Genomic DNA, 25,000 nt, shown 5'->3' on the forward strand with positions numbered 1-25,000 from the left:
TGTTCTTGGCAAGTGAGTGTTCTGTCTGCTTGTCGATCCTCAGGTCTGAGCAACATCATCGGGATAATCGTGTACATATCAGCCAACGCAGGAGACCCGTCCAAGAGCGACTCCAAAAAGAACAGCTACTCGTACGGCTGGAGTTTTTATTTCGGCGCCCTTTCCTTCATCATGGCGGAGATGGTGGGCGTTCTGGCCGTCCACATGTTCATCGACCGGCACCGGGAGCTACGCGTGGCCCGAGTGCGGGTGGACGTCGGGGAATATCTTCAGGGATCCGCCATCACGAGGATCCCGAGCTATCGGTACCGTTACCGGCGCCGCTCGCGCTCGTCCAGTCGCTCCACCGACCCGTCGCACTCGCGGGACGCTTCGCCGGTGGGCCTGAAGGGGTTCGGCCCGTTACCGTCCACCGATATCTCCATGTACACACTCGGCCGCGGCGAAACGAAGACTCCTCACGAGACGCCTCCGATGTACAACTCCGACAGAGAACCGGATTTCCTTCAGGTCCACAACTGCATCCCGAAGGATGCGAAGGACCGGCGCACCACACCTGTATGAGCGCCCCCTACAGGCAGTGTTGGGGCGTAACTCAGCTGAGTTACGTAATCAGATTACTTTTTTTCGAGTAACTTGCAGGGTTTGTACAAGGTGCTTAAAGTACTTGACTTTTTGAAACTTAAGTCCTGGGAAACCTTTGAAAATAGCCATATTTATGAAGAGGTACTTGAAAAGTGCTTGACTTATTTAAATACAATATATATATGACATTAAATATTTCCAAAAAAACCACAAATGCAATCTTTTCACGCAAAATTAACAGTCTGATAAACCCCCGTCTTTTCTCAATACGAAGTACGCCAACATTATATTATAAAATATTATTTATTGAACAGTAATAGCATTATAAACTTTGTATTTAATATATATTATTAAATACATTGTAAGTTGTATTTTGGATACCTTATATCTGTCCTTAAGATCCTTAAGATATTGTTTGATAAGTGCGATCTCTGATTGTAGTCCTTGAAAACCAAAAAAAGTAGTGCTTGAAAAGTCCTTGAATTTCTTTGTACAGTTTCTGCACGAACCCTGAACTAGTAAAGTAACGCATTACTTTTACATTTACAGTTAAATATCTGAGTTACTATTTAAAATAAGTAGTGCAAGTTACTTTTTCACGTTTATTGACTGACAGCTCTCCGGTGCTCATGTTGTGTGTGAACATGATGGGTATTGTCGTTTACTCATCTCACTTGCACAAAAAAGATTCAGTATTCCTCAAAATGAATAAAATCAGTGAAATGCAAAATCCGAATAATTCGCAAACCTCCAATAATTATGTCAAGTAAAACAAATATTTTTATGCATTTAATCTCACTTTATTGGCCAATGCTGATCTTCGATGATTCAGTTAAACCATAACCAAAAATGACTTTAGAGTTTTTGTTTTTATTGGTAAAGTAAGTGTTAAACTTTCCTCTCCTGCATCTTATTCTTCCGTTCTCCAGAATGAAAGGTTTGTTTGAGCAAACGCGTGAATTTGCATTTCCTTCAGACTTATTTCAGTTTTAGGGCCTTTACATTTGCCCAAAAATAAACCTTTTTGTTATAGAAAGAACAAGCCCAGCCCAGGTGAGAAAAAGTAACGCTAAAGTAACGTAACGCATTACTGTTCTTAAAGAGTAACTAAGTAACGCAATTAGTTACTTTTTAAGGGAGTAACGCAATATTGTAACGCATTACTGTAACTTTCCCCAACACTGCCTACGAGTGAGGAGGGGGACGACTCCTCACACTGACGGACTTATTTATAACACTAATGATGACGAGTTTACATGTTGAAGTCCAAACAAAAGAAAAAAAAGAAAAATGAAATGCATGATTTTCTTATCTTACATAAACTAACAAGTTTTCGACCGTGTGGTGAGAGAGCCGATGAGCCTCGAGCTCGTGATCTCTCGTCTTCATGTTCATTTTGTTGCACATAAATACTGTGAAGCTTCGTGGCCGCTGTGACTGCAGGGAACGGAGAATCCCACGAACCGGACGCCATTTATATGTCATTAGAAACTTAATGATACATGACTATATATATATATACTTATATATATATATATATATGAAAGATGCATACATGAATATATGAACATCTGTTAATAAACCACACATAATTGACTTCTTGATTCAAGAAGACACAAAAAAAAACAAAAGAGCAAATCAGAAGCCAATAAAATCATAATGGATAATAACAGCCGGATTCATGTGGACTCATTTGCATGTGATGAAGGAAGTCAGTCAATCCAAAACCCATTTAAAGAAACATGTTCATCTTTCTTTAGTGTGTAATGTTGATGTGTGATCATGAAGAAGCTCCAGTTCTTCTCTATATCAGTGTCAGTGTTCCTGAACTCCTGAAACGCCTCTAGTGTAGTCTTGAGTTTCTTCCGGGAACGAACACGTCACAATATTCCTCATTATAATAATTCATGCGCAGAATAAAGGGGCGGGGCCTGGTTGAGTGAGTTAGTAGTGTGTTAAACTGGCGGTTATGGTAAGGGGCGGGACATTTCCCAAACACGACCAATCACAACACACCGCTCCAGCCGACCAATCAGAGCACAGTGTGCTTCTCAGAAGGAGGGGCTTCATAGAGACAGGAAGTAAACAGAGCGTTACTGACAGACTGGGAAGAGAGGAGCCGCAACAATGGAGAATATGAGGAGAATAATCAACATTCAAGCAGGAAAATCTGTTCTAGTAGATCCTGAAACAACATCATTGCTCTCAGGATGTGAAGAGCCTTTTAACCAGCGTAACAAAAGATGTTTCTGGAACGAATCAGCAGCCCAGACTAGACTCATGAACCTCCGGCTGCTCTAATGTGTGTTTCTCAGCAGCGTCACAGATCGTGTTCTCAGTAAAGCTTCAGGATGGAGGTGTTCATGTCCAGTGTGAAGATGGACACCGAGATCAAACTCTCACTCCCTCTGCTGGCCGTCAGACGAACACACAGTGTGTGTGTGTGTGTGTGTATTAATAATCATTCAGCATCAGAGATCATGATGTCTGTGGGATTTTTCCAGATGTATTAGTTTTATTGTTTTACTCTCAGTGAAGTAGCAGCACACTCTCCTCAACACTCATGATCTGAGGAATCATTCAGTAATGACGTAAGACACAACGGGTAAACACAGGTTATGATGATGATGATGAAGTTTCATCAGTGTGACGGCGTTTGAGAGTCACAGCGGAGGTTTAGTGTGTGTAATGTGGATCTCCTGCCTCTGGAAACACTGGACATTGATGTCACTCATCTGAGGGCTTTACTGGCCTCTAGATAAGGACACTGTGTCTGTGTGTGTGTGTGTGTGTGCGTGCATGAGTGAGTGTGTGTGTGAGTGTGTGCTCTGTGGGTGTGGGTTCTGTGTGTGTGTGTGTGTGAATGCATGTGTTTATATACTATAGTCATTTATTTTTATACACACACACATTCACATACACACTTTTTCTCTCACACTCTCACTCACTGATTGACACACACACACACTTTTTCTCTCACTCACACACACACACACTTTTTCACTCACTCACTCACTCACTCACTCACTCACTCACTCACTCACTCACTCACTCACTCACTCACTCACTCACTCACTCACACACACACAGACACACACACACACTCGCATACACACACACACATTCACTCACAGACACACACTCTCATACACAGAACATGTTTGCCACATGTTTAAGAGGAAAGAGGTTTATTTAATTGTGCTCAAAATTCTGAAGACAATCTCTGGGAACAACACTAGTGTTTTCACTATCTCAAACACACACACACACACACACACTAGTGTTTTCACTATCTCACACACACACACACACACACACACACACACACACACACTAGTGTTTTCACTATCTCAAACACACACACACACACACACACACTAGTGTTTTCACTATCTCACACACACACACACACACACACACTAGTGTTTTCACTATCTCACACACACACACACACACACACACACACACACTAGTGTTTTCACTATCTCATACACACACACACACACACACACACACACACACTCACAGACATTGGTGTTTTCACTATCACACACACACTCTGACACACACTCACAGACACTAGTGTTTTCACTATCTCTCTCACACACACACACACACATTGGTGTTTTCACTATCACACACACTCACAGACACACTCACAGACACTAGTGTTTTCACACACTCACACACACACACACACAGACACTAGTGTTTTCACACACACACACACACACACACACACACACACACACACTAGTGCATTCACTTTCTCACACACACACACACACACACAGACACTAGTGTTTTCACACACACACACACACACACACACACACGAGCTGCTGCTCAAACGAGACTCTGGACGATCTGCTTCTGATCCTGATACAGCGAGTGAAACGCTCGAGCCAAACTCAGGAACGGGGCTTCGAACTGTCCGATCTCCCTCTGCAGAACACACACACACACACACACACACACACACACAGAGACTCAGTGATGAAGATGATGAAGATAATGATGATGAAGATGATGAAGACTCACAGCACACGTCTCGTGATACTCCAGCCCGTGAGTCTGAGCCCACGCTCGAGCCTCGGCACCGTCCACCTCTCTCCTCACCGACAGGTCACTCTTATTACCCACCAGCACACCTGATCACACACACACACACACACACTTCATCCCGTTAGCCTGTAGATGACATCATCCTGCAGCAAATGACATCATTGTGAAAAACAGCAGCACAAACATCATCAGTGAGTTTTAGCACAGGATCTGAGGAATGTAGTGAAACCGCTCCCTGTACACTATATAGTGCACTATATCGGCCATTTTGTGGTGGTGTCTGAATTATGAGTGAACGGCATCATTCCCTACATTCGTTCACTACTTTATACCCACAATCCTCTCTGATTTCAAGTGTACATTCGATGTACACTTGCTGAACCACTGTTTCCCAGAATTCAATGCGGAGAGGACTGAGCGCGCGAGTTTAAACCAGAGATTACTTTACAGCTTTCTTATTTCTGCTTTAAAGGTGCAGTGTGTAAGTTTTAGCGGCATCTAGTGGTGAGGTTGTGAATTGCACCCAACAAGTTACGGTGACCGACAGGAAGTGATGTCGTCTGAGACAGCAGAGAGTAGCCAGTTAAGCAGCAAGGTTTCTTTACAGAGATAAATTAAGAAATTAGGTTTACTTGATTATTCAGTAAAACAATATGTTTGTCAGTGTTTTATTCGCTGACTTTAGCTATATCTTTTCACGAAGAACAACATCGTGACGAAACGCGTTTGTCCGCTCAGGGCCACCGTAGAAACGTGGATGTAAGCGGACCCGCGGTGTGTGTAGAGAGAAATGCCTCATTCTAAAGTAATAAACACATAACGGTTCATTATGTAAGGTCTTTATACACCACTGAAAACATAGTTATGAATATCATTTTACATTTCTGTCAACAGATCCTCCTAAATATCACACAATGCACCTTTAACATTTATTTCATGCTAGTTTTTTTTATTATTATTAATCATTACTTGAATAAAACATTAAAATATAGAGATAATATTATATAGATGAATTTTAAAATTAAATGAAATAATATTAATAAGGTAAATTATAGAGGTATATTATTTTTATTACTAACAGCCAGGTGTTTTAATAATTTGTTGTTAACTCATTAAACTGTAAGGAAGAGATGATCATTCGGTGGAGGATTTTAAAAATATTCATTAATCATCTGTAGGAGATCATAACGGCCACGTCATCTGTGACTCAAGCATAAAACAATTATACAATCGATGAAACTACAAAGCTGACACAGAGGTATATATAACTACAAATAAAGTCATTATGATTGTTATTGTTATTAATATTATTTTATTAAGTAGATAACATGTAAGGTCTCTGTACGTCAGCGTCCGAATTCACCCACTTCATTTCGTTCACTGCTTGCAGATGTACAGTAGTATACAGTAGTTTACGGTAGTATACGGTAGTTTACAGTGGTATACGGTAGTATACGGTAGTTTACAGTGGTATACGGTAGTATACGGTAGTATACAGTAGTTTACGGTAGTTTACAGTAGTTTACAGCAGTATACGGTAGTATACAGTAGTTTACGGTAGTATACAATAGTATACAGTAGTTTACGGTAGTTTACAGTAGTTTACGGTAGTATACAGTAGTTTACGGTAGTTTACAGATGTTTACGGTAGTATACAGTAGTTTACGGTAGTTTACGGTAGTATATAGTAGTTTACGGTAGTTTACAGTAGTTTACAGCAGTATACGATAGTATACAGTAGTTTACGGTAGTATACAATAGTATACAGTAGTTTACGGTAGTTTACAGTAGTATACAATAGTATACAGTAGTTTACGGTAGTATACAGTAGTTTACAGTAGTTTACGGTAGTATACAATAGTATACAGTAGTTTACGGTAGTATACAGTAGTTTACGGTAGTATACAGTAGTTTACAGCAGTATACGATAGTATACAGTAGTTTACGGTAGTATACAATAGTATACAGTAGTTTACGGTAGTATACAGTAGTTTACGGTAGTATACAGTAGTTTACAGCAGTATACAATAGTATACAGTAGTTTACGGTAGTATACAGTAGTTTACGGTAGTGCACTCAAACGCCACACACTATACAGGCATTAGTGAACGAGTGAACGGTTTCAGACACAGCTTTAGTTATTTATTTCTCTGAAATGTGCGCAGGTTGTAACTTTGACATTAAACTGTGAGAATGAGCGTGAGCGTGTGTGTGTGTGACCTCTGACCTGGCACATGCAGGCCGTCACAGTGCGATCGGAGCCTTTCGTTCCAGCGGCCGCTGCTGGTGAACGAGACCTCACTGGTGATGTCAAACACCACACACACCACTGACGGCTGCTTCCACTGACACACACACACACACACACACATCATCATCATCATCATCATTATCAAACACAACACACACCACTGACGGATGCTTCCACTGACACACACACACACCATCATCATCATCACTGACGGCTGCTTCCACTGACACACACACACACACACACACACACACACACACACACACACACACACATCAGCGGACACGCTTCAGGGTCACATGGAGTGTGTTTGGGTTGTTGTGTTTAACTCACCATGTTCTCACAGGCGTCTGCGAACGGCTCCCGTCCCGCTGAGTCGTAGATGTAGAACTCCTGAAAACACACCAATCAGTCAATGAGGAGGTAAGAAGAGTGTGTGTGTGTGAGTGTGTGTGTGTGTGAGTGAGTGAGTGAGCCTGTATGTATGTGGGTGTGGGTGTGTGTGTGTGTGTGTGTTTGTTTGTTGAGTTTGTGCATGTGTGTGTCTGAGAGAGAGAGAGAGTGTGTGTGTGTGTGTGTGTGTGTGTGTGTGTGTGTGTGTGTGTGTGTGTGTGTGTGTGTGTGTGTGTGTACCACAGTATCACTGGTGTCTGGGATAGACACTGATTTCTCCAGAAGCTCCACACCAACATTCTGCAAAACACACATATCTGACTAAATCAACCAATCAGCATTACATTGTTTCATTGAAATGTATATTTATTCGTCGGTGTGTGTGTGTGTGTGTGTGTGTGTGTGTGTGTGTTCTTACCATAGTGTAGTTTTTCTGAAAGACAGCACCATCACTGCGAAACATCTGACACAATGTGCTCTTCCCTACAGCAGCATCTCCTGAACACACACACACACACACACACACACATGAGCATGTGTGCTTTTTAACGTGAATTATGACATTATATTACATCATTATCTGCATGCGCATAAACAACCGCGGTCTTACCCACGACAACACATTTAGCTCTTAATTTCACCATTATGCAGAAATTAATAATAATTAATTGATCACAACATAAAGATAAATGTGTGTATGTTATCGTGCATCTGTTTCTTCCTTCCGCCACGGCAACCTGAACCCAAAGCGTTGCTCAGCAACTGAAATAAGGCACTTCTATTGGACTAACAGCTTTACGCTAGTAATCTGAGCAATGCGATTGGCTGAACGGCGTGACGTCAAAGACGCACGTCACCCTGACGTTAACGTAACGGTTTTGAAATCCACCACTAGAGGCCACGCTTCACACACACACACACACACACACGCTGCCAAAAATATCTCATTATAATTTATATAAGAATTTAGTAACTGTGAGTGAGCTCGTTTAAACCACTGTTATACTGTTAAAAGATTAACCAGACTCACTGGATGGCGATGAGTCAGAACATGCAGAACTGGGTTTTATTTCATTCATTATGTCTAATGATTTAGGAAATACAAACCAAGCAAATAAATGAATAAATCCATCGATCTCGTCGCTCATGGAGTGTTTTTTCTGAAACATTTTAGTTGGACGTTCATCTAACGTTTTTTTAAAATGCAACTACAATTGTTTCAGAAAGTTCAGAGAACATTCAAGAGTAACATTTCCAGAATGTGTGTGCATTTGTTCACTGCAGGATCGACTCTAAAAGTGTGAATCTCGAATCCTCTCGAGCACGGGCCCCAGAACCTGCGCGCGCTCCCGACGGTCTCAAGTGTTGATTAGCGGCTCTCAGGATCAGGAGCGGGTGATGTACGGGTCCCCGCAGGACATCAGCGCGTTTGGAGCCTTGGACCCGCTCACCCTCATCCAGCAGCCGCACACCGGCCTCCGGGTCGCGTCCTGGGTGAGTATGAGGAGGAGGAGGAGGCTTTCGGTAGTGTGTGAATTCATACTGTCATTAAGCATCATCAGTCTCATACCGGGGTGCGGGGCCACTTGTGCATGATTATTTATATGCATGTTTCATAAGTGCAATAAGTGAGGAAATGTCTGTGTGTGTTTTAGAGGATAGAAAATATAATTGGCTCGGTATGACAACAATAGACGTAAAAACAAAAACAAAAAAAAAAAAAAAAAAAAAAACCCGCGCGCGCGTGTGTGTGAAATTAATTGTCATTAATTGGTCTGTGTTGAAAATCACTGGCGTTTAAAGATCTTCTGAACAAACTTGAGACAAAACCTTAACTGACCCAAACACACGCAAACGCGCACAACTCAACTCACCAGTCCTTGTGTTGTGTGTGTAGTGATGACGGAGGATTTCTCTCTCTGAAGCGATGATGAGGATGATGATGCTTTCGGTACGAGTGTGTGTGTGTTGAGGATGATGATGCTTTCGGTTCCGTGTGTGTGTGTGTTGAGGATGATGATGCTTTCGGTTCCGTGTGTGTGTGTGTGTGTTAAGGATGATGATGCTTTCGGTTCCGTGTGTGTGTGTGTGTGTGTGTGTGTGTGTGAAACATCATACTGTCATTGGCATCATCAGTCTCACACCGGGACCTCTGCATTGTACTTGCTTTTATATGCATGATTATTTATATGCATGTTTCATAAGTGTTATGAGAGTCAGGGGTAAAGGTGTGTGTGGGGCTTTAGAGGATAGGACATATAATCAGCTCGGTATGACAACAGTAGACGTCAATGGAAACTGCATAGAAAAACAAACGTGTGTGTGTGTGTGTGTGTGTTAATGGAGATTTGCTATCACTAATTGTAATTGGTCTGTGTTGGAAATCACTGGCGTTTAAAGATCTTCTGAACAAACTTGAGACAAAACCTTAACTGATCCAAACACACGCAAACCCACACAACTCAACTCACTACTCCTTGAATAGTGTAAAAATTGTAAATTACTCAATTTTACATTTGTGTGTATTGTATTTTATCATTGTACAGAAGCATCATCACACAATCTGCTTCCTCTTTACTTCAGTAACTCATAAGTTCTCCACATCTGAGCCGAGTGTGTGTTCAACACGCTTGCGGTGTCAGAGAGAGGGAAGTTGGTTGTGTTTCTGCGTCGTCTTTCACACCTGTGTGTTTCTGTTCTCGACTCTCTCAGCTGAAGACAAACCGTCACAGTCTCCTCGTTTCACACGCTTTACACGGTCTCTGTTTCCCCTTCAACTCTTGCATTACTATTACAGTTTCGATTGTTTACACACATTTTCTGAAAGCATGCCTCATACTCTCAGAACTCTACACACAAATAAATTAAACACACACACACACACACACACACACACACACACACACACACACACACACACACACACACACAATGGGCAAAACCCCTCAATTCTCCTGCAAAATGAAACTTTACATTCAAAACAATGTTATTTCTTCTCAAAATGGTATTTTGTTTTCAAATGACACACACAAACCATTACATGAATAGACATTTATAAGAACCAGTTGAACACTGATGTGCTCAATGTAAAACACTTCTTCTCCATTCATCATAATGACTTTTTGTTCAGTGTTACACTTAGACAGTACATGCATAAGTGTGTTGTAAAATATTTGAGAATATTGTTTTATACTCAGAACACACAAATACACGGTAACAAATATATTGAATTTTTCCCACAAAAGCAATGTACACTGTCTACATCCCAACCAACACAAAGTTGCACACACAGTGGTCTACATACAAAACAACAGAAGAATTAACTGTATACAGTTCCCGTAAACGATGCTGCATCCTCTCTTCTGTCCTCATCCTCATCCTCCCCGTCGTCTTCCTTGTCCTCATTCTCGTTCTCATCCTCGTCCTCCCCGTCGTCTTCCTCGTCCTCGTTCTCATCCTCATCCTCCCCGTCGTCCTCCTTGTCCTCCTCGTTCTCATCCTCGTCCTTGTCCTCGTCCTCGTCCTCGTTCTCATCCTCATCCTCGTCCTCGTTCTCATCCTCGTCCTCATCCTCGTCCTCGTCCTCGTCCTCATCCTCGTCCTCATCCTTGTTCTCATCCTCATCCTTATCCTCGTCCTCATCCTCGTCCTCCCCGTCGTCCTCCTCGTCCTCGTCCTCGTCCTCATCCTCATCCTCGTCCTCATCCTCGTCCTCATCCTCATCCTTGTCCTCATCCTCATCCTCATTCTCATCCTCATCCTCATCCTCATCCTTATCCTTATCCTCGTCCTCATCCTCGTCCTCCCCGTCGTCCTCCTCGTCCTCATCCTTGTCCTCATCCTCGTTCTCATCCTCATCCTCGTCCTCATCCTCATCCTCATCCTCGTCCTCGTCCTCATCCTCATCCTCATCCTCGTCCTCGTCCTCATTCTCATCCTCATCCTTATCCTCGTCCTCATCCTCCCCGTCGTCCTCCTCGTCCTCATCCTCATCCTCATCCTCATCCTCGTCCTCGTCCTCGTCCTCATCCTCATCCTCATCCTCGTCCTCGTCCTCATTCTCATCCTCATCCTTATCCTCGTCCTCATCCTCCCCGTCGTCCTCCTCGTCCTCATCCTCGTCCTCGTCCTCGTCCTCATCCTTGTTCTCATCCTCGTCCTCGTCCTCATCCTCGTCCTCATCCTCGTTCTCATCCTCATCCTCGTCCTCATCCTCGCGGAAACAAGCTTACATAAATAACAGCCTGTTCAATGAAAAATAAAATAATAACGGACCCTGTTTTGAAAAACCCTTGTTTTCTGAGGTATATTGCTATTTTTACTTTATCCTACAAGTTTATAACTCTCAGTACTGATTTTTTTCCTCACAATTCCAAGTTTACAACTCTCAGTACTGATTTTTATCCTCAGAACTGTGATAGATCGCCTATAAACTTGGCATTGCGAGAAATAGTCAGAATTGTGAGATTAAAATGCTTGTTTATGTTTTATTCCGTGGCAGAAACAAGGATCCCTCCACATTCCACACCCTTTTGACGCTCATTTGCAGATGTGTGTGTTCTCCTCAGCTGTTTTCACTGGTGATCCTCGGCTGTGTCGTGAACGAGGGCTACATCAACAGACCCGATGAGGTGGAGCAGTTCTGCATCTTCAACCGGAACCAGAACGCCTGTTCGCTGGCGGTGAGCCTGGGCTCGCTGGCCTTCGTGAGCTGTGTGCTGTTCCTGGCTGTAGACGCGTGTTTCCCTCAGATCAACTGCGTCAAACACCGCAAGAGAGCCGTGCTGGCAGACCTGTGCACATCAGGTACGAGAGAGCCTCACCTGTAGTGCTTTTAAATCAGCATCAGCATTTCAAATTTAGAACTGATTATAAGGTTTTAACTTCTGCATTTAGATCTTCCTCTGATAAGGTATTAACGATGTCTTGGTTGAAGTCTAAAGCTGTGGAACTGTGGATCATCCTTGAAAACGTACCTTTTATCTCAGCCATACACTAAAAAAAAAAAAAAAAAAAAACTTTCAATTTACGGTAAAAAATACGGTAGCAACATTTTAGGTTTTACTTAAATTTACAGTAAAAAAAAAAAAACATTTTTCATTAACTGATATAGGGCCCTATCTCGCACCCAGCGCAATTGACTTTGTACACCGGCGCATGTATCATTCCTATTTTGCACCCGCGCACAGCGGACTTTTCCCTCCACAGACGTACGTCGGTAAATTAGGAAATGAACTTGCGCTCCCGGGGGCGGTTCAGCGAAAAGAGGAGGCGTGTTCCGGCGCAAACGTTCCCTGCTGCTATTTTGCAGGTTTAGAAAACAATTCCGCCACTGACCAGGAGAAACCTCGTCTAAAGTCAGTGGCGCGTTGCGCATGTTATTCATATGCTATTTTAAGGGCGCATGCTTGGCCATAATCAATGTAGCGTGAGCACAACGCGCATGCACTTTGCTTCTCTCATCTACACACAGACTCAGCAGTTCTCATTTTTAGAAAACCATACATTATTACAAGGAAAAATATTCCACACGAGGGAAATCATTGTTGTGTCCATGAAGATGTGAAAAAATAGGCATAAATCTAGCTTACACATTTACCCAAATTATTATACGCCTGTTTAACCGAAGCTAATTTGTGTGTGTTTCTCCATCCCCAATGTCACTTCTCTGTGTCTTACGCTGACGAGAACGTCGGTCTCCTCGGCTGTGAACCGCTCCTGGCAAATCCGCCGTTATAATAGCAATCCGCCATGGAACAAGCGCGCCTGCTCTTAAAGGGAATGTGAGATGACGCTCTGATTGGTTTATTTCACGTTACGCCCAAACCACACCTATGAGTAATGAAGCTACTTCAGACCAACACATTTTAGATTTGCGTCGGGCGCAAGAGTCATTTATCCCGCCGGTATAATAGCAACAGCCCGAGATCTGCCCACAAAGTTACTTGCGTTTCGCGTTTGATACTTGCGTTTCAGATCGTTAAAATAGGGCCCATAATGTTAATTTACCGAATCTATTGAAGTACTAATATCTGTTTTGTACCATTGTAATACACTGACAACCACCAATCACAGTGGAGATGAGAGTCACATGATCAATCAAAGCTCATCACAAGCAGCTTTTCCACGAGAAAGTTAATAAGCTGGACAGTGTCATTCACACAAACACTAATGGTAACACGCATGAAATTTAAAAAATGCAATAAACATTAATATAACAGCATCAAATGTAACATAAAACCCTAAGAAAAACCTATGAAGAAACAGTTATTTCAACAAAAATACATCAAATGTGAAGTGTCACGCAGGGAATTGTGGGAATGTCAATTTACGGGTTTTCACTTTAATTTATTCAATGATTTGTTCTTTCTCACTTCCAAAAACTAAATTTAATGGTATTTTACTGTAAAATTACATTTAATGTACGGTTAGATCTATAACAGTTATTCACTGTAAATGGTAGCCTACAGAAACTTTCTGTTAACCGATTAACAGTTTATAACAGTAGCATTTTTACAGTCTTTTACCATGGAAATCAGAATCATTTTTTATAGTTCAGGCCATGTTTTATTGGTTCATTTTACTGGCTATGTTGGGTTTTAATCTTTTTAACTTTAGTGTTCATTTGCTTAACAGATTTAGATGCTTTATTCATTTCTTTTAATATTATATATGCATGAATGTTTGCTTTTCTCTTTTTATCATCCTCTGTGAAGCATATTGTTTTAAGGTGCTATATGTATAAAAATGCCCGTGACCTTCCAGTTTCTGTGTCGACGTCTCTCTGTTCCAGCGTTCTGGTCCTTCATGTGGTTCGTGGGCTTCTGTTTCTTGGCTAATCAGTGGCAGGAGTCGAAGCCGGAGGACAATCCTCTGCTGGCGGGAGGAGACGCGGCTCGAGCGGCCATCGCCTTCTCCTTCTTCTCCATCTTCACCTGGGTCTGTACCTGCTTACATTAAACACCAGCATAAAGCCACGTTTCCACCGCAGGACCTAGGGACTAGTGATGGCCATTTCAAAACACTTGAAGCTTCCAAACCTTTACGAATCTTTTGTTCCGAATCAATGGTTCGAAGCGTGTATCAAACAGTCACGTGATTTCAGTAAACGAGGCTTCATTACGTCACAACTAGCCGCGTTTCCAATGTCGGGCCAGTGCGAGCCGGGGCTTTAAAGGGGTGGTATAATATCCTTTTCACAAGATGTAAAATAAGTCTCTGATGTCCCCAGAGTGTGTGTGTGAAGTTTCAGCTCTAAATACCCCACAGATATTTTTATATAGCATGTTAAAGTTGTCACTTTTTGAGGGTGAGCAAAAATGCACCGTTTTGTGTCTGTTCCTTTAAATGCAAATGAGCTGCTGCTCCCAGCACAGGGGGCGGAGCTTCAACAGCTTGTGTCCTTTTACCTCACACACACACATGCACTGGAAATTTCAAAAACTTGTAGCCTTTTATGTTCAAACCGGAGTCAGACAAAGATGGAGAGACTCAAGAAGAAGTGACAACATGTAGAAGCAACAGGACATTTCTCGGGTCTGGAGCACCGGGCCCAAAACACACTGCGTTTCCACTGTCGGGCCTGAAGCTCTGCAGCGCTTCACTAACACACACCTCTCTGGAACAGCGTCACACACACACATCATTTCACCAACTAATGGCAGGTTTATCAGAAACTAATCAGAAAGAAATCACTGGAAACAGTGAGATCGCAAAACGAACATGATTTGAAAAAAAAAGCGACATTTTTGGTGTTTACTTGAATATTTAAAACCCAAGCATCGATGTTTTACCACAGGCTTACAATAAAAAGTGATACATTGATCATAATGAATTAATTTGTGTCAAAATTGCACATTAGTCACACAGAAACAAAGTGGTTTACCGTTTTGGTAAACAGGACAGACTTACTTATTCAGTCGCGTCTGTTTCTGCTTATTTGGTAAGTTAGTTACAGCACATATTTACATCACATTTAGAAAGAATGATAATTTCTACAAATATGCCACCAAAAATACGACCTGATGAGCTTTAGCATCTCTCCCAGTAGACTAGTTATATTTTCAAATCAATTAAGTGCAATTTTGATTCAAATTAATTCATTATGGATCACTTTTTATTGTAAACCTGTGGTAAAACATCGATGCTTCATAAATGAACATCATTCAACTTCATCGATGAACATAAAAGGCTAAACGTTTTTGAAATGTCCAGTGCATGTGTGTATGAGGTAAAAGGACACAAGCTGTTGAAGCTCCGCCCTCTGCACCGGGAGCAGCAGCTCATTTGCATTTAAAGGGACAGACACAAAACGGTGCATTTTTGCTCACCCTCAAAAAGTGACAACTTTAACATGCTATATAAAAATATCTGTGGGGTATTTTGAGCTGAAACTTCACACACACACACACACTCACACACACACACACTCTGGGGACATCAGAGACTAATTTTACATCTTGTGAAAAGGATATTATACCACCCCTTTAAAGCCCTGGCTCGCACTGGCCCGACAGTGGAAACACGGCTAGTGTGTTTCACCGCAGGAATCGGGTCTAAATGAAGTTCCGGGTAAATATTTCCCCCTCAGAAAGTCTCTGCTTGCGAGGAACTACTTTTTCAGGAACTTTCAGGGGCGGGACTTGTGCGCTGAACATGCTGATTGGTCGAGTTCATGCCGCATTTTGATTGGTTGACGCCACGCAGTATTTTATTTCAACCAGCATCTTTTCAAATCTGTTGCGGCGCGTGCAGGAACAGTCATTTGCTATTCAGTTAATTTGCCTAATCTTCACGTGCTTTAGACCGCGCTGGAAACGCAGACAGCAACAGGTCTGGGAAAAAAAAGTTCCTGGGAAAAATTATTCCGGGTGATTTCGGTGGAAACGCGGCTCTGCACTCGTTCCCGGAGCTGTGGGTCATTCAGGCGTGTTCACGTGTGTTTCAGGGAGGCCTTACGCTGCTCTCGTGGGAGAGACTGAAGCGTGTGTGTTTCGAAGAGGAGTATGAGGAGCTCTTCACACACACCGACACACATGTTCGAGTCGAGCCTCCGCTGTCCTGATGAAGAATACATCAGAAGCTCTTTATAGAGTCCTTACTCAGGATTAACATTTACACGCTGGTGTTCAGTGCAGATCTTACGGTTGTGCAACGACACAACAGCACAACAACACCATCATATTACATCATACAACAACATATTAATTCCATATTTCCAAGTCAAACAGGATAATCATTAAGATGATTTGGAGATACTTGTGCAGATGTTCATGTGTCTGTTTGTCGTTACTGTAAAAGCTTGTTCACACCGAGAACGTTAACTATAAGCATAACTATATAAGCGTCTGCACCAACATATGATATCGTTCTGATTATTATAAGCGCTGCAGTTTTGTCGTCTGTCGCTTTAAATGCTCGCGCTCTTCAAAGCAGGATGGATTCTGATTGGCTGTCAATGCTTTTATCGTTCATCAGCTGGAAAAAGTGATTCCATTAATATTGTTTCTCTGTGCCATTATCGTTATCGCTGTGGTGTGAATGTGGCTTCAGACGCCCTGCGTTTCACTCGTAGCCGAAATATGCTGTGACTGACTCGGTGACCTGGACCGGTTACAGTTCTGAGAACATATTTTAACATCATACGTATTTATATTCTGTATCTTTTTTAATAAAATCATAAAATTCTATGCAACGCCTCGGCGTTTCGATCTCGCGAAAAGACGAGACACTCGTTTAGCTGACTCACATCGCGCCTCTGTATGTTGCTTTGCTTAAAATTAAACGATATACAGCACAATGACAAATTTAAAGATAAAATAAAATGTACACAAACCTGTATTTTACCAAAGACATGCACCATTTTGACGGAGTCTACCCAACTACCCAACACTGGGTTATTACGTCTGACCCAGGATCTGGGTAACACAAAAACTACCCAAACACTGAAAATATAAAGCAAAAAAATTACCTAAAAGGCTAAACTTTAAAAGGATTTGGGTAGAAAAAATAACCCAAGATTTTTTAGAGTGTATCTTTATGGTTATAGTCCTTTGTGTGAACGGGCCTAAACTTAAAGGGATATTTCACCGCTGGAAAGATGAATGTGTATTTAAAATGGGTCATTTATGTAGTAGAAATGTGAAATTATTTTAGAAGTTGGTGCCTTCTAGACGGAGAAAAGCCAGAAAATGTGCTTTTTAGCTCCTGTGGATGAAAGACAACAACTCCCAGAATGCACTTGCTTCGCTGCCCTATGAGGACACGCCCAAGCCACGCCTACCGGCTACAGAGGGCACTATCGGGAGAAATGATAGGCTACTAGTCGACTCGAAACTGAAGAGATGCTGTTTTATGGTGAGATCCCCCTATGGGCGGGCTGAAGACATGCGGGACCAGATCCTCCTACTGGCTGGAGTCTCTCGCCTCTGGACACAAGAGCCTCTGATGACCATAAATGATGATGGTGGGGGTTTACGTTGAATGTAACCCAAATCCATCATGCACATGTTAAAACACCCGTCCTGCAGGCGGGTCAGGTTATGTCAGTTGAAATTAACAAATCAAAATTATGAATTAAAAGCTTGAAATTGAGTCATTTATGAGATAAAAAGTAAAAATTCGGACAAAAACTTGAAATGTTGACAGTCGAGTTTATGATCATTTATGAAATAAAAAGTTGCAATTGTGACATACTAAGTTATATTTGAGATGAAAAGTCAAAATGATGACAGTTGAAATTGAAAAAAGGTTTATTATGAAGTCGAAATGATAAAAATGTTAAATTATCAAAATGATGACAGTTGAAATTGACAAAATTCTAAATTATGAATTAAAATCTTGAAATTATGAGTAATTTATGAGATGGAAAGTTGAAATTATGACAATTTTTAAATGTTGACAGTTGAATTTATGAATGAAAAGCACCAAAGCATGATTATTTTCATATGTTGTGTAAATGGGCCTTTATATTTTTCTCCTGGAGGTACAGTTACACCCCAAGTCAGCATTAATGTGAGTTATAGATTAAGATTTTTCAGACTCTAGAACCGATCCTGTCCTGACGCTTCTCTGTTCATCTGTCAGTGTTTTCAGGGTCAGGGTCGTCTGCAGGAGTCCGTGTTTGCCTTCAGCTCCAGCAGTGTGCGTTCATGCAGCGGATCTTTAAAGTCCACATGAAATGCCTTTCGGAATTTATTTTACTTCCATAATGTGTAATGAATAATCCATAATGAGGCTGTGTTCACACGGGCTGAGAAGCAAGTAATTGCATTTTCATTAGAAATCATGAGGAAAAACTTTTTTTCTTTTGAATTTATTATGTCACTGATGAATCATTTATAATAAGAAAAGGAGTATGTATCAAGGAAGTAAATCGAGTCCGTTTTGACTGTTGTTTTCATTATATTGTAAGATATTCTCCAGTGTCTATGTGTGTACAACCTCAAGCAGTGACAATAAAGGCTTCGACAAATGGCTAAAAACGTCCGTGTTGTGATGCTGAACGCCGGTCAGGTGATGTTTGGAGAATAAACACAATCCTGTCTTTGTGAAGCGTGTTTTGAATGGATGTTCAAGCATTTTCAACATGACGTCACATGCGTTTGTTTCATCCCGAGGTCAGTAAATATAAAAAAACAGCGGCAAAAGTGTGAAAGTAGCCCGTTTCAGCGGGAAAACTGTGGACTTGGCAACACTGTTCATGCTAATACATGCTGTATGTAAATCTATTATTTAATATGTACATCTAAATAATGTGCTAAATTATCCATGTGCATGGATAATAAAAAGAGTTATGTTTATGGCATTAAAATGGCCTGTGAAATCAAACTGAGTCACATGAGAAAAAAAATGCTTTTGTAAATCATAATTATTATGAATTATGTGATAAAAGGGTCATAATTATGACATAAAAAGTCAAAATGATGACACTAATGCTGAGTTCCAAACCATATAGTATACTATTACTATTTTTAACAAATCTTTCTAGAAGGCTGTGCAGTTCTGAATTCAGCACTCATATTTATGAGAAAATTCGATATTATAACATACTAAGTCATAATTCTGAGAAGAAATGTTGAAATTAAGACTTAAAAAGTCATAATTATGAAATAAAGTTTAAATTATGACAAGAAACATCACAATTATGACATAGAAAGTCATAATTGTTACTTTATCTCCATGTTTCGACTTTTTAATTGAATAATTATGCCTTAGTGTGTCATATATATGACTTTTTGTCATACTTTTGACTTTTTATATCACACCTATATGACTTAAAAAGTAAAAAATGTTGGCTTAGTATATGACAATTTACATTTTTTACGTGATGATTTCGACTTTTTATCTCACAAATGACTATGTCATGATTTAGACTTTTTATGTAATAATTATGATTTACCAAGCATGATTAATTTTTCTTATGTGGCGGAAATGATCTTCCATAGTTTTCTACTGAAATTCCAGAGCCTTGTTTTGTGATAGAAAAAGAAAATAAATGAACTGGACTGATCTCCAAGTCATGTAGCTGGTGTAATGCTGAGTCGCGCATGCGCACAGATGAGCTGTAGATCTGACGTGCACTCACTTCCGGGCAACATGGCGGCGCAGCGCAGGAGTCTGATGCAAAGCGTAAGAAAGTCCTTTTCTCTAATCATCAACACTCATTATTACTCGTTTACTGTTGGATAGTCTTTAGATTTAACACACACGCGTATTAAAAGTGCCATAAGTGAATTAATCTTGAGTTTTAGTGCTTATTCAGTGTGTTGAGCCTCGACAGTCTACAGTTACTACAGTACATATCTGTCTTTACTGCATTAATTCCGCTTTTTACTCTTTTCAATGGATTGAAGTATTACTTTATCATGTAATATTACACACTCTAGCACAATAACTGACAGTCGCTGGACCTACGTCAATGTTTAGTCAAGCTAGTCAAGACATTTTTATATAAAATCTCGCCTGAAAAAATGATCGAAGGTTCTGTAGCCTTTTGTTTTTCTGCACAAATATCTAATCATTCTTTAAACACGATACTTTTACTGCAGATAATAATTCGTGTATTCTGAAAAGTGAAGTGAGTTTGTGCTTAAAATATGAACAAATACGTGGTGTCCGAAAAATCATCTTGTTTTCCCTTTGAATTAAGTGTATTTTCCTGAGTCCACTAGTAGAGATTGTGATAGTTAAAGGCACACTGTGTAATTCATGTTAGCAACCTGTTAAAACATGCTACCAAAACATGGTAATTGATGCTAGCAATGTCTTTCTGTCTCTTTCCACTTCACTAAATTTAAAGCTTATAAAACTTTCAAACTTTCATTCCAACGAACTTCACTCGTCTAGTTTTATTCATAAACCCGCTTCACTTTTGTACATTTTTAGAAAACAAGACAAGAATGTTTAGATATTATATTTGAATATATAGATATTATTATAAGGTGTCATTGTTACAGCATAATTACACAAATAGATGCTGAGCTGAGTAATATTAATTAACAACATGAACTTAATATTTGGCTAGATTCTTGTAATCATGCATAATTTATTATGAATACTGTAGTAAGAATAACAGGGACCCTGTGAAATAAAGAGAACGCTAGGGATGCAACGACATGAAAATGTTATATTCTTTATATTTATATTTCTATATCCGATAATTCTCTATTTTGAAAGCCGATAACTGATATATTAGCCGATAAATCTAAATCCAGATTTTGATGTAATTTTTGAGAGCCTGATTACAAAAACAAAAGTCTCACCATTAATATCAATGTCCCAAACACATAATAATAATGTTCTCAGTATAGTTTTATGCAGCCGATACGCCAGACTTGCGCTGCTCATCTTAACCGTATTTCCCTTTTTTGAAGTGATTCCAGTCAAATTTCAAGCAATTCAAAACCATCATGTTGAACATCTGAAGAGTCTCAGCTGAGGGAAATAATACATCATTTATCGGCTTTAATATATCAGCCACGTGTTCTTATCAGGCCGATAACAATAACATTAAACATGAATAAATATCGGATGGTCAGATGTGTGTGTTCTGTGATGGGTCAGATGTGTGTGTTCTGTGATGGGTCAGATGTGTGTGTTCTGTGATGGGTCAGATGTGTGTGTTCAGATGTGTGTGTTCTGTGATGGTCAGATGTGTGTGTTCAGATGTGTGTGTTCTGTGATGGGTCAGATGTGTGTGTTCTGTGATGGTCAGATGTGTGTGTTCTGTGATGGATCAGGTGTGTGTGTTCAGATGTGTGTGTTCTGTGATGGTCAGATGTGTGTGTTCAGATGTGTGTGTTCTGTGATGGGTCAGATGTGTGTGTTCAGATGTGTGTGTTCTGTGATGGTCAGATGTGTGTGTTCTGTGATGGTCAGATGTGTGTGTTCTGTGATGGATCAGGTGTGTGTGTTCAGATGTGTGTGTTCTGTGATGGTCAGATGTGTGTGTTCTGTGATGGATCAGGTGTGTGTGTTCAGATGTGTGTGTTCTGTGATGGTCAGATGTGTGTGTTCTGTGATGGGTCAGATGTGTGTGTTCTGTGATGGTCAGATGTGTGTGTTCTGTGATGGGTCAGATGTGTGTGTTCAGATGTGTGTGTTCTGTGATGGTCAGATGTGTGTGTTCTGTGATGGTCAGATGTGTGTGTTCTGTGATGGTCAGATGTGTGTGTTCTGTGATGGGTCAGATGTGTGTGTTCTGTGATGATCAGATGTGTGTGTTCAGATGTGTGTGTTCTGTGATGGTCAGATGTGTGTGTTCTGTGATGGTCAGATGTGTGTGTTCTGTGATGGTCAGATGTGTGTGTTCTGTGATGGGTCAGATGTGTGTGTTCTGTGATGGTCAGATGTGTGTGTTCTGTGATGGGTCAGATGTGTGTGTTCAGATGTGTGTGTTCTGTGATGGTCAGATGTGTGTGTTCTGTGATGGTCAGATGTGTGTGTTCTGTGATGGTCAGATGTGTGTGTTCTGTGATGGGTCAGATGTGTGTGTTCTGTGATGGTCAGATGTGTGTGTTCTGTGATGGGTCAGATGTGTGTGTTCAGATGTGTGTGTTCTGTGATGGTCAGATGTGTGTGTTCTGTGATGGTCAGATGTGTGTGTTCTGTGATGGTCAGATGTGTGTGTTCTGTGATGGTCAGATGTGTGTGTTCTGTGATGGTCAGATGTGTGTGTTCAGATGTGTGTGTTCTGTGATGGGTCAGATGTGTGTGTTCAGATGTGTGTGTTCTGTGATGGTCAGATGTGTGTGTTGTGTTCTGTGATGGTCAGATGTGTGTGTTCTGTGATGGATCAGATGTGTGTGTTCAGATGTGTGTGTTCTGTGTGATTGCAGCATCAGAGCTGGACTGATGATCTTCCTCTCTGTCAGCTGTGTGGCGTCGGATCGGCCCCGAACTGCACATACGGGCCCGACGGGAAGGGGACCCAGAGCCACCCGAACGAAGACGGACACTTGCGCTTCAGGTGAACCTCTGCTGCTCTGCCAAACATAAAACATTTGGGTTTTCGGAATGGTACGACACTTGGTAAAGGTTTTGGCACTTGCTGTGTGAACACACACACACACACACACACACACACACACACACACACACACACACACACACACACACACACACACACACACACACACAAATCATGGACATGATTCGAACAGGTTAAATGGTCCTGTAAAAAATAGTCACACTTGTATTGTTGAGCGCATTGTAAATGAATGTGAGACGAATCTCCTCTAGTGGAAGCGTTTGGTACTGCAGCCGAACACACTCTCTCTGAAAGATCATTATTTGAGATATCAACCTCATATTTGGAACACAACTTGTTTAGATTTAGAGTAAACCGTGTTTTTGAAAATATATATTTCATACAAAAATTGAAAATAGTATTTTTGTATTTTGTATAATATTTTTTAGTATTTTTCGTAACAATAAATGTAAAATTCTGTAACTTTTTTCACTTCAGCAATAATCTGCCAAGTGTCTCTTTAAAAAGAGATCAGACTTCAGTCTGTCGCTCTAAAGCTTTCAAGATTTACCACAGTTTAAGCTGGAAATGTAATTTTTGATGTCTATGCTCAAAAAGTGAATAAATGGATTATAAATACAGTGTAAATATAATTTAGTACTATTAAATCCCCTAAAAATACAAAATATGAAATAAAAAAACATTGTCAAACTAAAATATAGTACATTCATGTCATTGAAATAAAAAAATTACATTTTGACCGTCACACGAAGAGTCAGTGATGTCACGTCCTGTTTCCTCCTCAGCACGGAGTTCTGCTTCCTGTACGGGGTGTTTAACGGGTACGACGGCAGTCGCGTGTCCAGTTTCGTGTCTCAGTGTCTGACGGCCGAGCTCCTGCTGGGTCAGCTGAGCGCCGGTCTCACCGACTCAGACCTGCGCAGGATCCTCTCACAGGTACCAGACCCGGCCACAGTTATAGAGTTGTGCTGGTCTTCTCTCCTCTACTGTGTCGTATATCGAGGGAATCGCTTCTGGAACAAGAACAAATGTGGGCGGGGCTTAATTGTGTCTGTGGGGAATTGATTGGATGGTTGTGGTTTGCTATTGGCTGATCTCATGTGAGTGACAGGTTATAGCTCCGCCCAGGGTTCGTATTAAAATGCCTGAATTTGACTTTGAAATGTAAGTCCTGGAAAACCCCTGAAAACACATATTTATGAAAAGGTTCTTGAAAACCGCTTGAATTATTGAAAGACAGTATATGTGAAATTAGTGTTTAATTTGATTGATAAAACTATCTTTTCACACATAATGAAGCTGCAGCCCGTCTGATAGAGATATAGAGGCATTTCTCATGGCTATGAGTGTGATATTGCTCATAAATATCAGAGTATATGAAACAGTTTTTATTCTTCAGGTCAATCATACATTCATGGGAGAAAATCAGTTTGAATAAAGAAAGCGATATCTTTATCATAGAGTCCTTTCAGTGGTTAAAGTTTCCACAGTCACTGCATCCGCTGCACTTTATCTGTACCGTTTTGTTTTATTAGTTTATTTTTATTTATCTATTTACCTTTTTTAGAATTTGGAAGATAATAAAGATATTGTTTGATGAGTGCGATCTCTGATTGAAGTCCTTGAAAACACAAAAAGTAGTGCTTGAAAAGCCCTTGAAAGGTATCTGTAAAAACGATGCAAAGTTCATCAATTATGAAACAGGTTTAATGTCAGAAATGAGCAGCTCTACTGTAGACAACAGCGTTATCACTGAGCTCTCCGTCATGTGGATGATCAGCGTGTCTCAAACTCTCAGGCGTTCGATGTTGTGGAGAAGAGCTACTTTGAGACGATTGACGACGCTCTGGCGGAGAAGGCTAATCTACAGACACAGCTTCCTGAGGTGAACACACACACACACACACACACACACACACACACACACACACACGAGAAACTCACATCATTTGATATGATTTTTTATATTTCCCAATACCGGAGTGTATGTCGCTTAAACAGCGACGCGGCGCGACACAGTGTGAGAGAGTCTTCCACTGTTCACTGGTGATGCTCAGATGTGTGTGTGTTACCAGAGAATGTCTAATACGGGGAGAACTTCCACTCTCAGTAAACGTCCGGCTTCTGAACTGGTTGCAGTTCCACTCTGGCTCCACATGAGGGCGCTCACAGGACGAGTGCAGTTCCACTCTGGCTCCACATGAGGGCGCTCACAG

General features: G+C 41.0%; 4 protein-coding genes across 5 annotated transcripts in view; 3 read left to right on the plus strand and 1 right to left on the minus strand.

The window, feature by feature from the left end:
* cacng2b (calcium channel, voltage-dependent, gamma subunit 2b) overlaps window positions 1-2,905 on the plus strand; it is a 20,565-nt gene extending 17,660 nt beyond the window's left edge. The window contains exon 4 of the mRNA XM_084426557.1: window positions 44-2,905. Within this exon, the coding sequence (XP_084282683.1) occupies window positions 44-564 (521 nt within the window). The 3' untranslated portion in view covers window positions 565-2,905. The remainder of the gene's footprint in view (window positions 1-43) is intronic.
* Window positions 2,906-4,402: 1,497 nt separating this feature from the next.
* Window positions 4,403-8,048, minus strand: ift27 (intraflagellar transport 27 homolog (Chlamydomonas)). Its single transcript, XM_084426985.1, has 7 exons — window positions 7,905-8,048; window positions 7,713-7,792; window positions 7,535-7,594; window positions 7,235-7,294; window positions 6,878-6,995; window positions 4,627-4,736; window positions 4,403-4,530 (listed from the first exon to the last, which is right to left on the minus strand). Exons 1-7 carry the CDS (start codon window positions 7,936-7,938, stop codon window positions 4,432-4,434), a joined length of 561 nt encoding a protein of 186 aa, XP_084283111.1. The 5' UTR covers window positions 7,939-8,048; the 3' UTR covers window positions 4,403-4,431.
* Window positions 8,049-8,585: 537 nt separating this feature from the next.
* On the plus strand, window positions 8,586-18,772 carry syngr1b (synaptogyrin 1b). Its single transcript, XM_084426984.1, has 4 exons — window positions 8,586-8,788; window positions 11,863-12,100; window positions 14,088-14,233; window positions 16,242-18,772. The coding sequence occupies exons 1-4, from the start codon at window positions 8,693-8,695 to the stop codon at window positions 16,356-16,358; spliced, it is 597 nt and encodes a 198-aa protein (XP_084283110.1). The 5' UTR covers window positions 8,586-8,692; the 3' UTR covers window positions 16,359-18,772.
* A 1,073-nt stretch (window positions 18,773-19,845) lies between these two features.
* The window catches only part of tab1 (TGF-beta activated kinase 1/MAP3K7 binding protein 1), a 22,783-nt gene continuing 17,628 nt past the window's right edge, over window positions 19,846-25,000 (plus strand). For both annotated transcript variants that reach the window (XR_014629462.1, XM_084426561.1), the window contains exons 1-4: window positions 19,846-19,924; window positions 22,633-22,763; window positions 23,570-23,720; window positions 24,583-24,669. Coding sequence is in view for 1 of the 2 variants with exons in the window: in XM_084426561.1 (XP_084282687.1) it covers window positions 19,853-19,924; window positions 22,633-22,763; window positions 23,570-23,720; window positions 24,583-24,669 (441 nt within the window). In the remaining variant the exon portion in view is untranslated. The remainder of the gene's footprint in view (window positions 19,925-22,632; window positions 22,764-23,569; window positions 23,721-24,582; window positions 24,670-25,000) is intronic.

The sequence above is a fragment of the Rutilus rutilus genome (genome assembly GCF_951802725.1).
Source record: "Rutilus rutilus genome assembly, chromosome: 12".
In the NCBI taxonomy this organism is placed as follows: domain Eukaryota; kingdom Metazoa; phylum Chordata; class Actinopteri; order Cypriniformes; family Leuciscidae; genus Rutilus; species Rutilus rutilus.

What these genes read in the sequence shown, in the direction of transcription:
- ift27 (XM_084426985.1), bottom strand. Translation starts at nt 7,938, where the DNA reads ATGGTGAAATTAAGAGCTAAATGTGTTGTCGTGG. An exon ending in CAGACGCCTGTGAGAACATG is followed by an intron (nt 6,996 to 7,234) that starts GTGAGTTAAACA and finishes TGTGTGTGTCAG; the next exon opens with TGGAAGCAGCCGTCAGTGGT. An exon ending in TGACGGCCTGCATGTGCCAG is followed by an intron (nt 4,737 to 6,877) that starts GTCAGAGGTCAC and finishes GTGTGTGATCAG; the next exon opens with GTGTGCTGGTGGGTAATAAG.
- syngr1b (XM_084426984.1), top strand. Translation starts at nt 8,693, where the DNA reads ATGTACGGGTCCCCGCAGGACATCAGCGCGTTTGGAGCCTTGGACCCG. An exon ending in GGCAGACCTGTGCACATCAG is followed by an intron (nt 12,101 to 14,087) that starts GTACGAGAGAGC and finishes TCTCTGTTCCAG; the next exon opens with CGTTCTGGTCCTTCATGTGG. An exon ending in TCTTCTCCATCTTCACCTGG is followed by an intron (nt 14,234 to 16,241) that starts GTCTGTACCTGC and finishes CGTGTGTTTCAG; the next exon opens with GGAGGCCTTACGCTGCTCTC.